This window comes from Lepidochelys kempii, chromosome 5 (genome assembly GCF_965140265.1).
Source record: "Lepidochelys kempii isolate rLepKem1 chromosome 5, rLepKem1.hap2, whole genome shotgun sequence".
In the NCBI taxonomy this organism is placed as follows: domain Eukaryota; kingdom Metazoa; phylum Chordata; order Testudines; family Cheloniidae; genus Lepidochelys; species Lepidochelys kempii.
The window spans coordinates 42,422,005-42,438,667 of NC_133260.1; the positions used below are offsets into that span (position 1 = coordinate 42,422,005).

General features: G+C 44.0%; 2 protein-coding genes across 14 annotated transcripts in view; one reads left to right on the forward strand and one right to left on the reverse strand.

The window, feature by feature from the left end:
- The window catches only part of TRIM23 (tripartite motif containing 23), a 48,768-nt gene extending 38,262 nt beyond the window's left edge, over nt 1-10,506 (reverse strand). The window contains exons 1-2 of one of the 3 annotated variants that reach the window (XM_073344073.1): nt 10,227-10,410; nt 8,854-9,016 (exon numbers count right to left, since the gene is read on the reverse strand). In XM_073344073.1, the coding sequence (XP_073200174.1) occupies nt 8,854-9,016; nt 10,227-10,325 (262 nt within the window). In that variant the 5' untranslated portion in view covers nt 10,326-10,410. Of the gene's footprint in view, nt 1-8,853; nt 9,017-10,226 lie in introns of all 3 variants that reach the window. The other 2 variants (XM_073344074.1, XM_073344072.1) reach the window with 2 other exon arrangements.
- A 250-nt stretch (nt 10,507-10,756) lies between these two features.
- LOC140911310 (trafficking protein particle complex subunit 13-like) overlaps nt 10,757-16,663 on the forward strand; it is a 49,459-nt gene continuing 43,552 nt past the window's right edge. For 2 of the 11 annotated variants that reach the window (XR_012158889.1, XM_073344076.1), the window contains exons 1-3: nt 10,758-11,034; nt 13,996-14,196; nt 16,341-16,656. Coding sequence is in view for 1 of the 11 variants with exons in the window: in XM_073344076.1 (XP_073200177.1) it covers nt 16,479-16,656 (178 nt within the window). In the remaining 10 variants the exon portion in view is untranslated. Of the gene's footprint in view, nt 11,035-13,995; nt 14,197-16,340; nt 16,657-16,663 lie in introns of all 11 variants that reach the window. The other 9 variants (XR_012158894.1, XR_012158890.1, XR_012158891.1 and 6 more) reach the window with 9 other exon arrangements.

Below are 16,663 nucleotides of genomic sequence, written 5' to 3' on the forward strand. Positions count from 1 at the left end.
GTATCTGAGATGAAGTGGAAACTTTGGGAAGGAAATACAGTCCATGGAAAGCCTTCTGCAAGGTCCAGGGATCTGTCTGTGGAGATGGGTCAAATCCTGGCAATGGTAGCTAGATTTTTGCCTGTTACCACCTCCATGATCTGGAACATCACTACTTTTGGTGGTGAGGGCACACCCAGGGGTAGCCACTGGCAGAAGCTGCCTTAGTAGCAAGGCTCAGCTGAAGCACTACTTTATGGGAGCTGGTGAGGGCAGGTGAAAAGACAGGGACTCCAGAACTGGTACAAAGACTTCCAACAAATCCCTTCGGAGATACAGGTTCTGAGAGGTGGAACTCACGTTAATTACATGAGGGGGAGAAAATAACCGTCCTTTACCCACAACATTTTGGAGGGTAAGAATTCTGTTGTGGAACTCTAAGAGTTTTCCTTCCAAGGAGCCATTTTGAAGATTTTTTCCAATGGTAGGCGATGAGGGTGAAATCACCTGCACCAATATTTAATCAGGAACTTCCAAATGTAACAAGCTTTACAGTAAAAAGAAAAGGAGTACTTGTGGCACCTTACAGACTAACAAATTTATTTGAGCATAAGCTTTCGTGAGCTACAGCTCACTTCATCAGATGCATGCAGTGCTAGAGTGATGTAAAGGAGCCTTATAAATGACAGCAAGGTAATCCTCAGCTAGAAAGATCTATGTGCATTTCTCACTTTTTTCTTGTGCCAAAGTGACACAATGGGGTTAAATTACAGCTCGGGATTTATTTTACTTACCCATATATAAAGACTGAGGGCAAACAAAAGATTTACCAAGCAGTCAAAATGTCAGGACAATCAGAACAATGCACTTTCCGAAGTACCCAGCCAGGACCAGGACAATGATTAGCAAAATTGTATGACTTTCATGTGTGAAACTCTGAGCAATTTAAAATGACATTCTACTTTTTTTTTTGCACGCGCGCGGTTTGGTATTCTGTAAAGTAATTTAAATGAAAATCCAGGATTATAACTGGAATGCAGGGTATTAATTACCAAGTGTTTGTAACTTCACTTCCATGTGTATTTAGCAAATGTTGAATAGTTATTGTGACTTTTTTCTGTATTGTAGATTAAATTAATTGCCAAAACAATTGAAACTAGTGTGATTATATTACATTATTTTCACAAATAAAATATGCAGAATTTTGCAAAAATGTGAATTTTTTGGTGCAGAATTTTGAATTTTTTGACATGGACTCTCCCCAGGAGTAGTAATGAGATTCTGTAAACAGATAACTTATACATTTAGTAAAATACTTTTCGCATAGCATTATCAATAAATACTTTCAAATCCCACATTATTTCATCTGCTACTTCAGCAGTAGTCAGGAATTGCTAAACATGCGTTCCCAATTTGCTTTCTTTTAGCAGGAACAGTAAATGCACAGGCTCCATTGTTGCTAACTTTAGCAGGAGTACAATACAAGAAAATAAACACCTGATTCTTTTAAAAAAAGGAAGTCTAACTTGCATGCAGATCTATGGATGTATACTTTGTGAATCTACCTTAGACCTCTCCATAGAAACTGGACAAATATTTGCGGTATCGTGTAGTAGCTTAGCTTCTCTTCTTTGGTTCTTTTATACACCAAGGCACCACATTGTTTCAACAACCAACTGAAAAGAAAATCTGCATAAAACTCACTGTTACTAATTAAGGGCCTTCATGCAGTAGAAAGCAGCTCCACACAGCCTCACTGGCTACAAAACTTCATTTATGAAAATACTTCTCCCTAATAGTGAACCTGTGATGTACATTGAGTCATTAAGCAGCTGCCTCAAACTACCTCATTATAACGGCAGAAAGCCCAGTTACCATATATAGCAATCACGGTCCTGTAAATGGAGGGGGGACTCACTGAGTTGGGTTCCTCACTGACTGATTGACATTCAGATAGAACAAAACTTTAGAATGGGCCACAGATCCCAGAGAAATCTCACTGGCTGACAAGTTCTACTCTTAAGTTCAGTCAAGGAAATGGGAGAGGAAATCCTAAGCAACTCAGTAGGCAAGCCCCCTCCAAAAGCAGCAAAAATGAGGTAGACAGAGGAAAGGTAATAGAAGTGGTGGACCTTGTCATTTCTAGTAATCAAGGAGGGGAAACAGTAAGAGAAGTACCCCACACAACTCCAGTTTTACCTGGCCCATAGGCTGGCTAACTCTCACACTAGGGCAACAGACAAGCTTCTTCCTCTGACCACAGAAACTCTAGGCTTTATAATGGACCTGGCCCTCCTTCTGTTCCAAAATAGCAAGTTGCTAAGCATGGGATTTTCCTTTGCATAAGCTTCCTTACCTCTGAGTTCCTTTGCTACACAAAAGTCTCTTGCTGCTGATTGGCATGCCTGTGAGGAACCCACACCAACAAAACACCCTCTCTCTAAACTGAGCCAGACTTCTGTGCAGCCAGCATCTGGGACATACAAGGTGAAGAAGAACACAGAGAGCTTTGTTTTCTCCTCTTTCTGGATCATGTCCTAGGTTTTTCTGTGAGTGTTCAATTGTATGTGTAGTTAAGAGGTCACTAGCACAGTCTTATGCTCAATAGGACAACATGGATCTCAGAAACAAGATAATGAAATATTTATTCATAGCAACCATTTGAAAGTACAAAAGAGAAACTTCACTAAACATATAGACTATTGTAGAAAAAATGGGGGGTTAGTTGTATTAAGAGGCTAAATTTAACCTATATGATTTTAACATTGCAAGAATATTTTAAAACTATTAAAAAAGTTCTTCCACATTTTAGAAGAATTCTGAGTTTCAGTGAACACGGGCAGTAAATGGGAGTTTTGCCAGGGAGTTTTCTAGGTAAAGGAGGAGTGACTACATGATCCTTGGGATAAATTTGTTTGTTGTCCTGTGACTGCTTGATTGAAGTTCATAGAGTTTGGGGGCTTGTATGCTGAGCCTAGCTCCCTCTTAGGCAAGGTTGAAAGCTCTTCCTAATGAGGCTCTAAATCAGCTGCTGTAGCAGATGACTGGCAGATAGCTAATGTAATGCCGGTTTTTAAAACAGACATGATCCTGGCAGTTACAGGTTGGGAAGCCCCATTTCAGTACCAGGCAAACTGGTTGAAACTATAGTAAAGAACAGAATTATCAGACAAACATGATGTGTTGGGGAAAAGTCAACGTGGCTTTTGTAAAGAAAAATCATGACTCAATCATCTAATAGAATTCTTTGAGGGGGTTAACAAACATGTGGACAAGGGTGACCCAGTGGACATAGTGTACTTGGACTTTCAGAAAGCCTTTCATAAGCTCCCTCACCAAAGGCTCTTAAGTAAAGTAGGCAGACATGGGATAAGAAGTAAGGTCCTGTCATAGATCAGTAACAAATTAAAAGACATAAACAAAGGGTAGGAATAAATGGTCAGTTTTCACAATGGCAAGAGGTAAATAACAGGGTCCACCAAGAATATATATTGGGACTAGTGCTGTTCAGCATATTCATAATGATCTGCAAAAAGAGGCAAACACTGAGGTGGCAAAGTTTGTAGACAATACAAAATTATTCTAGATAAGTTCAAAGCAGACAGTAAAGAGTTACAAAGGGATCTCCCAAAACTGGGTGATTGGGCAACAAAATGACAGGTGAAATTCAATGTTAATAAGTGCAAAGTGCACTTTGGAAAATATAATCCCAACTATACATACAAAATGATGGAGTCTAAATTAGCTGTTAACACTCAGGAATGAGATCATGGGTAGTTCTCAGAAAACATCAGATCAGTGTGCAAGCAGCAATGAAAATAACCTAACGATGTTAGGAATCATTAGGGAAGGGATGGATAGATAAGACAGAAAAATCATGCCACTATATAAATCCATGGTATGTCCACACCTTGAATACTGCATTCAGTTCTGGTTGCCCCATCTCAAAAAAGATATATTAGAATTGGAAAAAGTAAAGCGAAAGGCAACAACAACAACAAAAAAAGATAATGGGTATGGAAAGCTTTTATACAAGGAGAGATTAAAAAGACTGGAACTATTCATCTTAGAAAAGAGATGACTCAGAAGGGATATGATAGAGGTCTATAAAATCATGAATGATGTGGAGAAAGTGAATAAGGAAGAGTTATTTACCTCTTCACATAACACAGGAACCAAAGGTCACCCAATGAAATTAATAGGCAGCAAATTTAAAACATACATACTTCTTCATACAGTACACCGTCAACTTGTGGAACTTGTTGCCAGGACACACGGTGAAGGCCAAAAATATAATTCTTTTTTGAACCCAGTTATACAAGTTCAGGGAGGATAGGTCCATCAATGGCTATTAGCCAAGATGGTGAGGGACACAACCCCATGCTCTGGGTGTTCCTAAACCTCTGACTGACAGAAGCTGGGACTGGTAACAGGGAATGGATCAGTTGATAAATTATCCTGTTTTGTTCATTCCCTCTGAAGAATCTTGCACTGGCCACTCTCAAAAGACAGGATACAGAGCTAGGGGGACCACTGGTCTGACCCACTATGGCCATTCTTATGTTCAGCTTTCAACAGTGAGCACAAAATGTGAGAAGTAGTGTCCAGATATAGCTGGGGGTCAATCCTGTCTTTTATGGAATCTAGCTCTCATCCAATACTAGCAAATTTCCAAGAATACCCTAAGGCCACAATACTACTTATGCAGTGTAGGCCAGCCATGGATGTTTTAGCCACTATGTCATTCAGGCCTACTTTGAGCAGTGATCTACAATCCTCACCTTCAATAATCTACTTTTTTCAGTGAGTTAGATTTCTTGCTCTCCCTCCTCCTTTCCTTACAACTCAGTAACTGCAATTTCCATGTTGGTGCCTCAGGGGACACTAGCTGCAGGTTTCCTCACAGTCAGTCTCATTTCACCTGCAACCCATATCAATGCTCCCACTCAGTGAAGTAGTCACTCATTTCATCTGATCTGAAAACACTTCCCTCCTATCTCTCTGTAGCTGGATTCCCACTCTGACAAATATCTTGTCTCCTTCAGTGCTTTCAAACTGCCCCCCCCCCCGCTACCCAATCCTCCTGCAACTTCCAGCCCAACAACATCCACCAGTTCTCCTCCACTCTTCCTCTTAGCCCCCCGCTCCCCTTTCCTCTACTGAATCATTCCTTGGCTCTCTTCACCACTCTTGGTTCATTTGCCCCTCTCTGCCTTCACAAGGTTTACCCTAGCAACCTCCTGTCCTCACTCACCTCCTCAATCCCAAAATATGCTTCCTCCACTTTTGCTCTTGCACAGCTTAACACTTACAGCAGAAATCCCTGTCACAGGGTTACAAGGTAACTGCACCTGTATTTCCCCCTGCCTGGTCCCTTGAGGGCACTCATTTAAGGTTTCTGGGGCCCAGTCATCACCTCTGTTGGGTGAAAACTGCACAGGCCTTACAGTGTGATTTCTACAGCAAGCCAGTCTTCTGTCTCTTCGAGAGCTACAAACAGTGTATTGCCAGCAGTAACAAGTTACCACAGAACTCTTGCTAAGCGAGTACCTTTATTCTTAAGGCAAAAGCGTCACAGAAAAGACATAAAAACCAACAGACGCTACTATGGGCACGTTCAAACCTTACTAGAGATCACCCATCAGTCTTATGGGGCCCTGGTAGACAAAAGTTTTTCCCACCCTTTGGCAAAGGTTGGAGCCTTTGGACAGAATTTCTTGTCTGTTTGCTGAGTCAGAAAGTAGGCCCTGAGTCAGTACAAGGGCAGCCTTCTTAAACCAAAATCCCTTTATCTTTCCAGTCTCTGAAAACCCAGTATGAACCAGTGTATGCAAATCTCCCCAAGAAGTGGTCTCTCTCTAGAGATATTTACACGATTCACCTTAATAGCCCCCACTGTTTTTGTTCCTAAAGGTGTTGTGGTAAACACCCTCACATAGTAGAGCACAATCATACATACAATACCTGGCCCACAGTGATACATAAATTTAATACAATACATTCCCCTAGAGATAGTGCATGTGGCTGCAATATCTGTCACAGTCCTATCTATTATAAATTCACTTTCTCCTTCAGTTCTGCTATCCTCCTAGCCAGGCAGTTCTATATATTCAGCTTCACTGAATCCCATATTCACAACCTCAGCCACCTATTTTTTGCCTTTGACTCCCTCCTTAAACATCCCCCACTCCTGCTATCTCCGCCCTTTCCATATAAGGTTTCTTTCCCATCCCCCAAAGGAAAGATCGGCAAGATCTGTAAGACCTCTCTCCTCCCATCATCAATACTGAGACTTTTCATCTGCTCTCCTCCTCCAATTCCTCCACATGCTCCATGCCAGCTTGCCTCCTAATCTTCCTTGCCACCATGTTCATTGTCTCCTGCTACTTTCTCCAGAGATTTGTTTCCCCATAAACATGCTCTCATTTTCCCATCTTAAACACTGACTTCACTGTGACCTGCCTCTTCCACTAACATCCATTTTCACTTCACTTCCAGACTGAGTGTGCCATTTACAACTTCCACATTGAGTTCCTGCTCCTCCAACCCCATCATTGACCCCTTTGACTCCAGCTCCACCCCTCACCACTCCACTGAAACTACTGACTTAGGATAGGGCTACGCTACACAGGCATAGCTACAGTGCTACAGCTGCACTACTATAGCGCAGACACTTCCTACATTGGTGGTAGGGGGTTTTCAGTCATCATAGGTAGTCCACCTCTCTGAGAGGCAGTAGCTAGGTCAACAGAAGAATTCTTCCATCCACCTAGAGGGTTACATCGACCAGAATATATTACACAGGGTGCATTCTTCGCAGCCCTGAGCTACAGAGGTAGGTCAATCTAAGTTATAGGCATAAGACAGGCCCACTGCTGATCCCATGGTTAAATCCCAGGACCTTTGCTCCACCCTCTCTCTCTTGACATCAGTGCCTTTTGACATTAACCCTCCCTATTTCTTAAAAATGTCATACATTGGCTTTTATGATTATTCTCTCATCTTATCTCCTATCTCTCATTCAGACCTGTTGTATTTCATGTGATGTCTCCCTCTCAACTGTTGTAATAACGGAGCCTACAAATTTACCCTAACTGTGAGCTCAACTGTGGAAAAGCAGATAAAATTTTACAAAATATTCCAAAAATCTGTAACAAATGTTGGTGGGAAAAGGTGCAAAAGGAAACACTAAGACTGAATTAGTCCAAACAAAAAGGCTTATTAATATAAAACCAGCACTGTACTAAGATCACACCTGCTAAACAAGAGAAGCACAAGACTGGGAATTAATGAACCACAATTGGCATGTCGAAAACTAGGCCTAACTAACTGTTGGACAAAATAACGAGATGACAAGCTGGTTTGCCCATCATTCCCTTTTTGGGGTCCTCAAAAGAGAGAGACTTGGGAGGTAAAATTGACAGTCGCAAATGGTGGCTGGCTGAAAGTCAACAGAACAGGATGGAGTGAGCTTTGCCATCATGGCTGCCACTCCCACCATCTCTTGGGACCCCAGGATGTGTGCTGTGACACTGTTTGGCCTTTGTCATCCGGATCCTGAAGGATGTCCTCACCAGATCAGGCCAGACGGTGGGACCCGGACACCACCACTTCCACCGGCTCAATCCCGAATAACATCTTGGATGTGAGACAGTGGGTGTCCTTTTCCTTCCCCATCTTATTTCTTCTCTTTCCAACTTCTCTCCTTTTGTTGAGTAAGAGTCTGGCTTAGCTAGCCAAAAGTGTATATTTTGCAACACTGCTGTAAGCCTGTCACCAAAGAGACAACTAAAAGCAGTGCCCTGAACAGCCCAATTCCGGTATGAGTTTGCCAGGTCTTCAGAGTGGCGAATAAGACCAACTGCCATGCCTGAGTTTTTCCAGCAGCAAGGATGCAAGTGAAAGTCAACACCAAAGACAGAAGCTGCATTCTCAATCGTGGCTGTTTCTTTTCTCTCCCCTCTTATGTACATTTGTCTTGTTTTGTTCACTAGGAAACAGGACTGGACTTCAACAGGAGCTACTCCAGTCCAGTTCAACTACCTTCTCTTTTCCCCAAAAAAGGACAGTTACCATCTTTAATGTCATCTAAGGGACTGTCAAACAGAGGGGTTTTCCACTAAAGGCTCTCGCTAGCTAAAGAAAAAAAGGAATGTTGTTAAAATTAAAGCCTTACTTAATACCTTTTATTTCAAATGCTCTCTTTTTCCTTTTTCTGTATCTTTAATAAAAGACACAAAGAATGTTTAATAGTGTGTTTGCCAAGGTACTTATCAAGCTGAAATCTCTGTATATCAAACCCTGAACTTTGCCACTATTTAATGTTGTATAGTGACAGAGTCATATTAACATCTTTGACTCTGTGGGCCCATATAGTCCATTTAAGTTAACACAGCACATCTCAGGGTGCATGTTCTCAAGGAAAAAGTATATTACCATGTTAGCTAACCCACGGAAATAATGTGAGGTAAAATCCTAGTGAAGACAAGTAGTCTGTAGTTTTCATGTTAAACAGGTCCAGTTAAAAGTATGGAGCAGGGAGCCAACCTAACATAGGGTAGAAACACTTTTCTGAGTAAAGACAAGGTCTCAGAACTATTACCTTATTATATCATCTTCCACTCCCTTTATTCCATCAATGTTCCCAAGTTTTGCCACCCATTAGTCTCTCTCTCCTATCATTCCTTGAGTATAGAATAAACTCCCTCTCCCACAAAATTTGTAAAAACACTACCTTATCCTTCTTGAGACACATGTCTCACCAGCCTACAAACAGAAATGAAAGTCTCTGGTAAGTTAGTAGTCATGTTCTTGTCATTCTTAAATTACACTAATCTAATTAAAGACACACACACACATAATTTTCATCCTTACCTAGTTCAGTAACTTGTCTATCAAAAGGACAGCGAACTGCTCTGCCATGGAGAGGAAGCCGAGTAAGACAGTCATGGCAGACGGTATGACCACACAAAAGCAGCCTGGGAACTTTATCACCTTGCAAAGAAAATACATCTTCACAGACTCCACACTCAAGAACCTATAAATCAAGAGACCATTTTGACCAATCAGAAGCAATCACACATCAAGAGTTAAGTGGCCCATGTTACAGTGGTAGCTCTTGTATAAAGAAATCTACCATGCAGCTGCACTCTGAAACCAATTAACCCCAGCAATTGTCCCATTAGATAGTTCTTCCTTTGTGGATTCCAGTCATGATTTGCTTTTGTACAGCCCTTTCTCTCTGCAAATGAACTGAAGCATGAGCACTGTCCATCACAGTGTGAACCCACTTACTGCGAGCCCCAAGTAAAAGGAACCGAAGGCTGGCCCTGGCCAACTGTTTGTCTGACCTAGGGCTCTTGATGGGGAGCCACTCCATGGCCCAGCTGATTCAGTGCACCCCAGGACCTCCCTACCACGTAGATAGGGCCCTACCAAATTCACAGCCATGAAAAACACATCATTGACTGTGAAATCTGGTCTCCCCCATTAAATCTGGCTATTGTAGGGGGGTCACAGTACTGCCACTCTTACTTCTGCATCACCTGTAGAGCTGGGCAGTCAGAAAGTGGCGGCTGCTGGTTAGGCACCTAGCCCAGAAGACAGCACTGCCGCCAGCAGCAATGCAGAAGGGTGACATGGTATGGTATTGACACCTTTACTTCTCCACTCCTGCTGGCATCAACACTGCTTTCAGAGCTAGGTTCTTAGCCAGCAGCTGCCACTCTTTGGCCACCCAAATCTGAAGGCAGTGCAGAAGTAAGGGTGGCAATACCGTGACCCTCCTACAATAACCTTGCCCCACCACCCTCTTTTTGGGTCAGGACTCCCATGGTTACCACATGGCTAAATTTAAGATTTAAATATCTGAAACTAAGAAATTCAATTTTTTTTTAAATGGACTGTGAATTTGGTAGGGCCCTACTCACAGGTCCAGCCACTGGCCTGACACCCCACCCCATTCTGGGAACCCACTCGCCTCTCGACAGCCTGCCCCCTACCCTCGCACCAGCTCACAGGACCCAGGGCCGCCCAACACAGCAAATCATCCCTCTGCACTCGTGCGGGCTTCTCCATGTCCCCACCGGTGGCCACCCCCGAAGCCAGGGCAAGCGGCTGCTGCTGCACAGGGTCTGTTTTATGCCATCGGGAGAAAACCCTTAGCCGAAGCAGCGTCGCCACCCTTTGGCAGGAGCTGTTGTGTGAACCAAGCGGGCACTTGGGCGGACGGGTGCCGTTCCTCTCACCTTCACAGCAGCCCCAGCCGGCCCCCGCCTGCCGCTGTGCCGGGGACCGGCATCGAGCCCCGCTCCGGGGCCGGCCTTGTTTACACCCATGGCCGCCATCTTGGAAAAGGGAGGAGGAACGAGCCACCGACGCGCCAATGAGCCAGCAGGGAGAGAGGAGCGGGCCACGCGCTGACACTACCGGCCTTGCGCTGTGATGTCACCACACGAAGCGTCCACGCAGGAATGAAAAATAATCTTAACGGGTTCATCCCTGGCGGCCGCCGTGTTCACTACTGCGCATGCGTCTCCTCGCACAGCCCACAGTGACACCTAAGGGACGCATGAAGACTACAATTCCCATCATACAATGGGTCACATTGTCGCTCAGAGGCTCGCCAAAACTACAGGTTCCACCGTGTAATGCTCTAACTTCATCTCAGTCACCTCCAGGAAGACTTCAAATCCCAGCATGCAACGCGATTAGTCTAGGTCCCCAGAAGACAACCCCACCCGCCCGGGTCCCTCTTCGTCCAGATGGTCTGTGAGCCTCTGGGATCAAGGGGAGCAGTGCATGCTGGGGCCTGTAGTTTCTTCCGGGTCCTGCTCCGTTCCAACTGGCACGTTGCATGCCGGGAAACGCACCTCCCGGTTCTCTGGACCGCGGTCAGCTTGGCTCAGGCCGTGTGCAGACCTCTATCGTTGTTTCTTTCGCCATCAGCAGAATCTTGGCCTAGGTGAATCCCGTAGGCGGCGAAGGCCCAGAGCGGGGAGGCCGAGGCAATGGATGTGAATCAGCCGAAGCAGGAGCATCTGCTGGCCCTGAAAGGTACCGAGACGGGAGCTCACCGCCCCTCCTCCTGCCTGGGCCTCAGCCTCTCTCGCCAGCCGGGGGCGCGGGGTGGCCCCTGCCCTCGTTGCCCGCTCCAAGGCTGTGCCGGGAGATGCGGCTCGGCCCTGGGTGGCCTCAGGCCGGGTCTCTCCGCCGGAGGAGGGGGAGGAACCAAGGCGGAGGCCGCGGCGGGTCTGTACGGGTGGGAGTGTGGGCTACTGGGTGGAGCGCGGAAGCGGGCCGGGCCCAGTGCGGGGTGGGCCGGCGTCGGTCAGGAGTGAGGGTGCCCTGTTAGGTTCCGGGAGTTGGGCATGACGAGCCCAGAAGATAGGCCTCTGCCTCGCCCCGCCAGCGCCCGCCCGCCCGTTAGCCCTGGCAGTGGCTGGGCTGCTCAGGTAGAGCTGCGGTTCCCTACACCGAGTGGGATGACGAGCAGGCTGGGGAGATTAGCGCTTTTCAAGGAAGAATGAAGCACTTCGTGTATGAAAGATAAAATACATAAATATTGTCCTGATGTTGCCTGTATACAGAAGCAGTTGCTGTAGTTGTCACAGAAATATTATCGTGCGGTAGCAAATGTGGGAGGAAGTGGTTCACTGGTCCCTTTTTCAATGGGATATGGGCAACGCTTGTGCTAGACGTTGGCACTATGTCATATATATAATGTCATATAATATCAGGGTCGGAAGGGACCTCAGGAGGTCATCTAGTCCAACCCCCTGCTCAAAGCAGGACCAATCCCCAATTTTTGCCCAGATCCCTAAATGGCCCCCTCAAGGATTGAACTCACAACCCTGGGTTTAACAGGCCAATGCTCAAACCACTGAGCATGTAATCGGGGGACGTGGGTTCTGTTCGTGGCATTGTTAAAGAATCTCTCTGTAGCCTTAAGTCCCTTATCCTTCTCAGCTTCACTCCCTTCAGCTGTAAAATAGGAATAACTGTTGTACTTAAAGTACTGCACAGGATCTTTACAGGGGGAATAAGGCAAAGTGCCACATATATTGGTAATACATGTATCAATCAACACTGTATCATATGATATATATTACACTCTCACATACAAGCACACTCCGTCTTGTTGTTACCAACTAGTTGCTCCCCTTAACTTCACTGGCCAGGTGAGTTAGATGGGGGAGGGGTGGAACTAGGCTTCTGCCCAGCCGGTTGGATACTCCCATGTTGACAAGACAAGACCCGGGGTCCTCTGCAAGACACCTCACATTTATAGCAGCTTCCCTCTCATGCAAATCTATGCCAGATACAAAATCTGTGTCTGTGTCCCTTGGTCTTTTGTGCTGCTTCCTTCTGGGTGTTGTCTCAATGCTGTTCAAAGAGGGTGTTTTCAAAAGAAGGTGCTTGCCTCTAACCCCCAAGGCCCTCAATATGTCTGCTCTTCTTTAGTGAGCCCACTTGAGAAGTTTTATTGTTCTTGGGTCTGGCTTCCATCCTCTCTCCAATTGTTGCAGGTGTCTGGAGGTGCTTGCCTTCCATGCCTCACTTATTCACACCTCCTTCATTCAACAGGGCAATTGATTAAAAGCAGGGGGGAGATCTTATTCTACTTCTAGCAAAAAGAAATTTCTTAACATTATACCAAGGCTCAATACAAAGTTTTCTATATAAGGATGTTGTATGAAAATACAGGCATAATATGAGATTTATCTAGATAACCACCTATCTTTATATAGTACTGTATACTCCTGGGGGAATTCTGCGCCACTGCATGGGTGCAGAATTCATGTCCCCTGCAGATTTCTTTGCTTCCCTGCAGAAAAATGACTTTCTGACTGGGAAGCTGCAAGAGTGGTCACATGCCCCTCACCAGCAGCATGGATGTGTCCACAGGTGCTGGAACTAGCAGTGCGGAGGGTGCTAGTGCACCCCGTGGCTTGAAGTAGTAATAACAACCCAAATACATGGTTTCCGCTTTCAGCATCCCCACTATAAAAACTGTTCTAGCACCACCGGGTGCGTAGACCAGCCGTCGGAGAGGAAAATCACTGGGTAGGGGGGCTGTGGATGCCCTGTTAGGTGGCTCCTACCCTGCACCAGGCTCAGCTGGTAGTTCCGTCTGGGCTGGGGCTGAGGAAGAACAGGACTTCCTCTTCTCCCTCAAGGAGCGACCAGGGCTGGGTCAGACCCACCCCCAGCAGCCTCTCCCAGCTACAAGAAGCTCCACACCTCCTAGCCCCATTGCTCCTCAGCCGCAGAGGGAGGGGTCACTGTATGGGGAGCTGTGCCTCTATCCACCCAACCCCGATGTAGTCCAGACCCTCCATGAAGTTCCTTAACCCCCCACTCCAATTGGCTCCATCCCACTGCACCTGGACCACCCCAACAAGCCCCCTGCTGCACCTGGACCTTCACCCCACCAAGCCCCATTCCTCCAGCACCCAGAACTCCCCAATGACTCCCTGTGCATCCAGAGCTCTGTGTGTGTGTGTACGCGCTTGCAGAATTTTTAATTTTCTAGTGAAGGATTCCCTCAGGAGTAAGTACTGTGAGCTCTTTGAATGAAAAAGTATACAAGTACAGAATGTTTTATTAATTGGAGGCTCAGGTATTTACAGTCTTGACCAAACAGATTGGAAGAAACACCAGATTGGAAGAAACAGGTGGTGGAAAAACTGTGCAATACTTTGAAGGTGAAGAGGAGAAACTAGAACTTCGTTAGGAAAAAGAGAGGGTGAGAGAAGATCTTGTCTGGAAAAGGAAGACTATTTTGGTGGTAGTGTTCTGCATGGATTGGAGAGGGAAAGGCTAGAAAGCTTCTGCAAGTCACAGAGCATATAAACACCATTGACTTATGGGGGTGAAAATCCTGTGTTCTGCAATACCTGCAGTTAGCAGATGAGTTTTTAGCATGTGCAGCAGAGTGCTTGCATTTGCTATTCATTGGGCTGACAGTATATAGAATACTATATTTTTGTCTTCTAACTCTTCTTTGATCAACAGACAACTGCAGACTTAATTGATTCCTTGCCTCCACAGTCCAGAACTGATAAATTCATGTTTTCTACATTCTTTGAGTCTAATTTGCAAGAGAGCACAACTCCACAATGAAGCGCTGACCATTTTTGCCAGAAGTGAATTGGGACCTGTAACAATGAGAGAGAAGAGCACTAAATAATGTTTATCTGCTTTTCCTTTTTCTCGGTCAGTAAAAATGATATTGCTTCTGGTATTGTTTATCTACCATTGTGCTTTTGTGTTCATATTAAGTAGCAATAATGAACAACTTAAGATGAAGTCCACAATCCTGTAATCAGTTGAACTCAATGGGGCTACTCAGGTACATAAGTTATACATCTGCATAAGTGATTGCAGAATTGGGGTTTTAAGCCATGTCTATACTAGCGATCTTACAGCGGCACAGCTGTACCGATGCAGCCGCACTGCTGTAAGATCACTTGTGTAGCTATGTAAGTGGGAGAAGCTCTTCTGCCGACCTAGCATTGTGCACGCTACCACTTATGCCGGCGAAACTTGTTTCACACTCCTGAGTGACATAAGTGGTAGTGAAGACATGGCCTTAGTTGAATCTACCTCATGTTAATACGCTCACTTTTAAAACACTCCTGAAGACAGTATATTGGTTTTAATGGTGTTAGTTTATTGCTGTCTAAAGCAGTTATTGAGGTTTCAAATGACAAAATCAAGCTGCTTTTCCATAATAAAAAAAAATCAACAGTTCTGCTGTTTCAGAGTAACAGCTGTGTTAGTCTGTATTCGCAAAAAGAAAAGGAGTACTTGTGGCACCTTAGAGACTAACCAATTTATTTGAGCATAAGCTTTCGTGCGCTACAGCTCACTTCATCAGATGCATGCATCAGATGCATCTGATGAAGTGAGCTGTAGCTCACGAAAGCTTATGCTCAAATAAATTGGTTAGTCTCTAAGGTGCCACAAGTACTCCTTTCCTAGTTCTGCTGTTGTAACAACTGATTCAAAGCAAAATCTTTTCTTAATACACCCTTGTTTGGGAGATAGGGGACTGATAAGAGGTATAAGTAAATCCCTGGGCCTGCAGAGAAGTCAGTGTAGCATTAATGCCATAGACTTTGCAATTAGAAGGAAAAAAGGAATTTAGAGAGAACTCAAAACAAACCTGTCATAAACGTGTGTCCCTTTCAACTCCTAGAATTCAGTCATTGCAATGCAGTAGCTAAATGATCCGAGTCTAGTGTTTGTAGTATTACTCTCTATTGTTGGTATCTGTTAGAACACACACAGATTATTGAAAATTTGGAAGAAATTAGAGAGTAAAGGATGCTATGAATTTATTCCATAATTGGTAATGCTGTTTGTGCCCATTATCTAACAGGCAATTTAACCTTCATCTGAGAGAGAGAGAGAGAAATGTTGAATTTTGGAAATGAGGGAGTATCCTATTTAAAGTTTTCATATAATAGCATGACTGATGTATAGCTCTGAAGTTTGGAGCTAAGACTGGTTGATATATAGTTATGCTATGGAATTGAAATAAGAAAATCTTTATTATATATTGTCTGGCATACTTGGAGTTCAGAACAGCTTCTTGGCTAATCTTCTACTTTAAATTATGTGTAACTGTTAGTCCTATTTCAGGGAGTATTTTTTTCATCATCAGTAATTATAATCTGCAGTATATTATTCAGTTTCCTTCATGGGAGTAGAAGGAAGATACTGTTTCAGATTTGTATTTAAAATTAGTATTTTCTTTGTTCTGTTTGCCCCCCATCTCCCCTCTTTTTTTTCCGGACTGATAATTTGAGAGGATATAATAGGTTTTAACGTCAAGCTGGTGGTAACTTTATCATATGACTGTTCATGTTTTAAATGAAATCCTGGTGCTTTTAGTGGATAGCGTTAGGTATGCATGTTAGGAACATAGTGCCATAGATGCATGGTAATTTGTGGGTAAATACAGTGGCATACAATCTGAGGGTTCCATTGAGGCATGCTTAACTGGGCAAAATGTCTTCACATCAATTTCATATGACCACAGAAATGGGTGGGTGACGGAGGAGAATACTGTTTGGGGGGAATAGCATAGGTTTTTCCATGAAGAGCAGATCATATAAGTTTTATGTATGTTTTTTGTTTTGTTAAAGTTTAAAATATACTTATCTGGTGTTTTAAAACACTAGCAATGATTAAATACCAGTAAGTAATCACTGTGGTAAAGTATAAAGCATTCTGATACATAAATATAAATATTGCTAGTTTATCTTTACAGCATTTTGTTTTACTGCAAAATATTCTAGCAATATATGGCTTAATATGGCGATATCTTATTCTTTACAATACTTCTGCTTTAGGTCCTGTTTTCTTCTGATCTGTGCATCACATGCAAGAAAAGATTTTTGTAAATAAGATGCATTACGCTTTAGAGTTGAGGATCCTAATCAAGAGACTGTTTCTTTTATTAAGAATAACTGGATTCCTACAGTACCAGCATGGAAATAGTTTTGCACTATCGACCATTTCAGAATGACCTCACAAAATTGCAGAAACTTGTGGAAGAAACACTGAAGGAGTTTCCTATTCGGCAACTACCAAGATTTGTTCCCTGGTTTCCAAATGATTCACACAAACTTCCCCTCAAGCCGAAAAGACAACCACCTATTATTTCTGGTGAGAA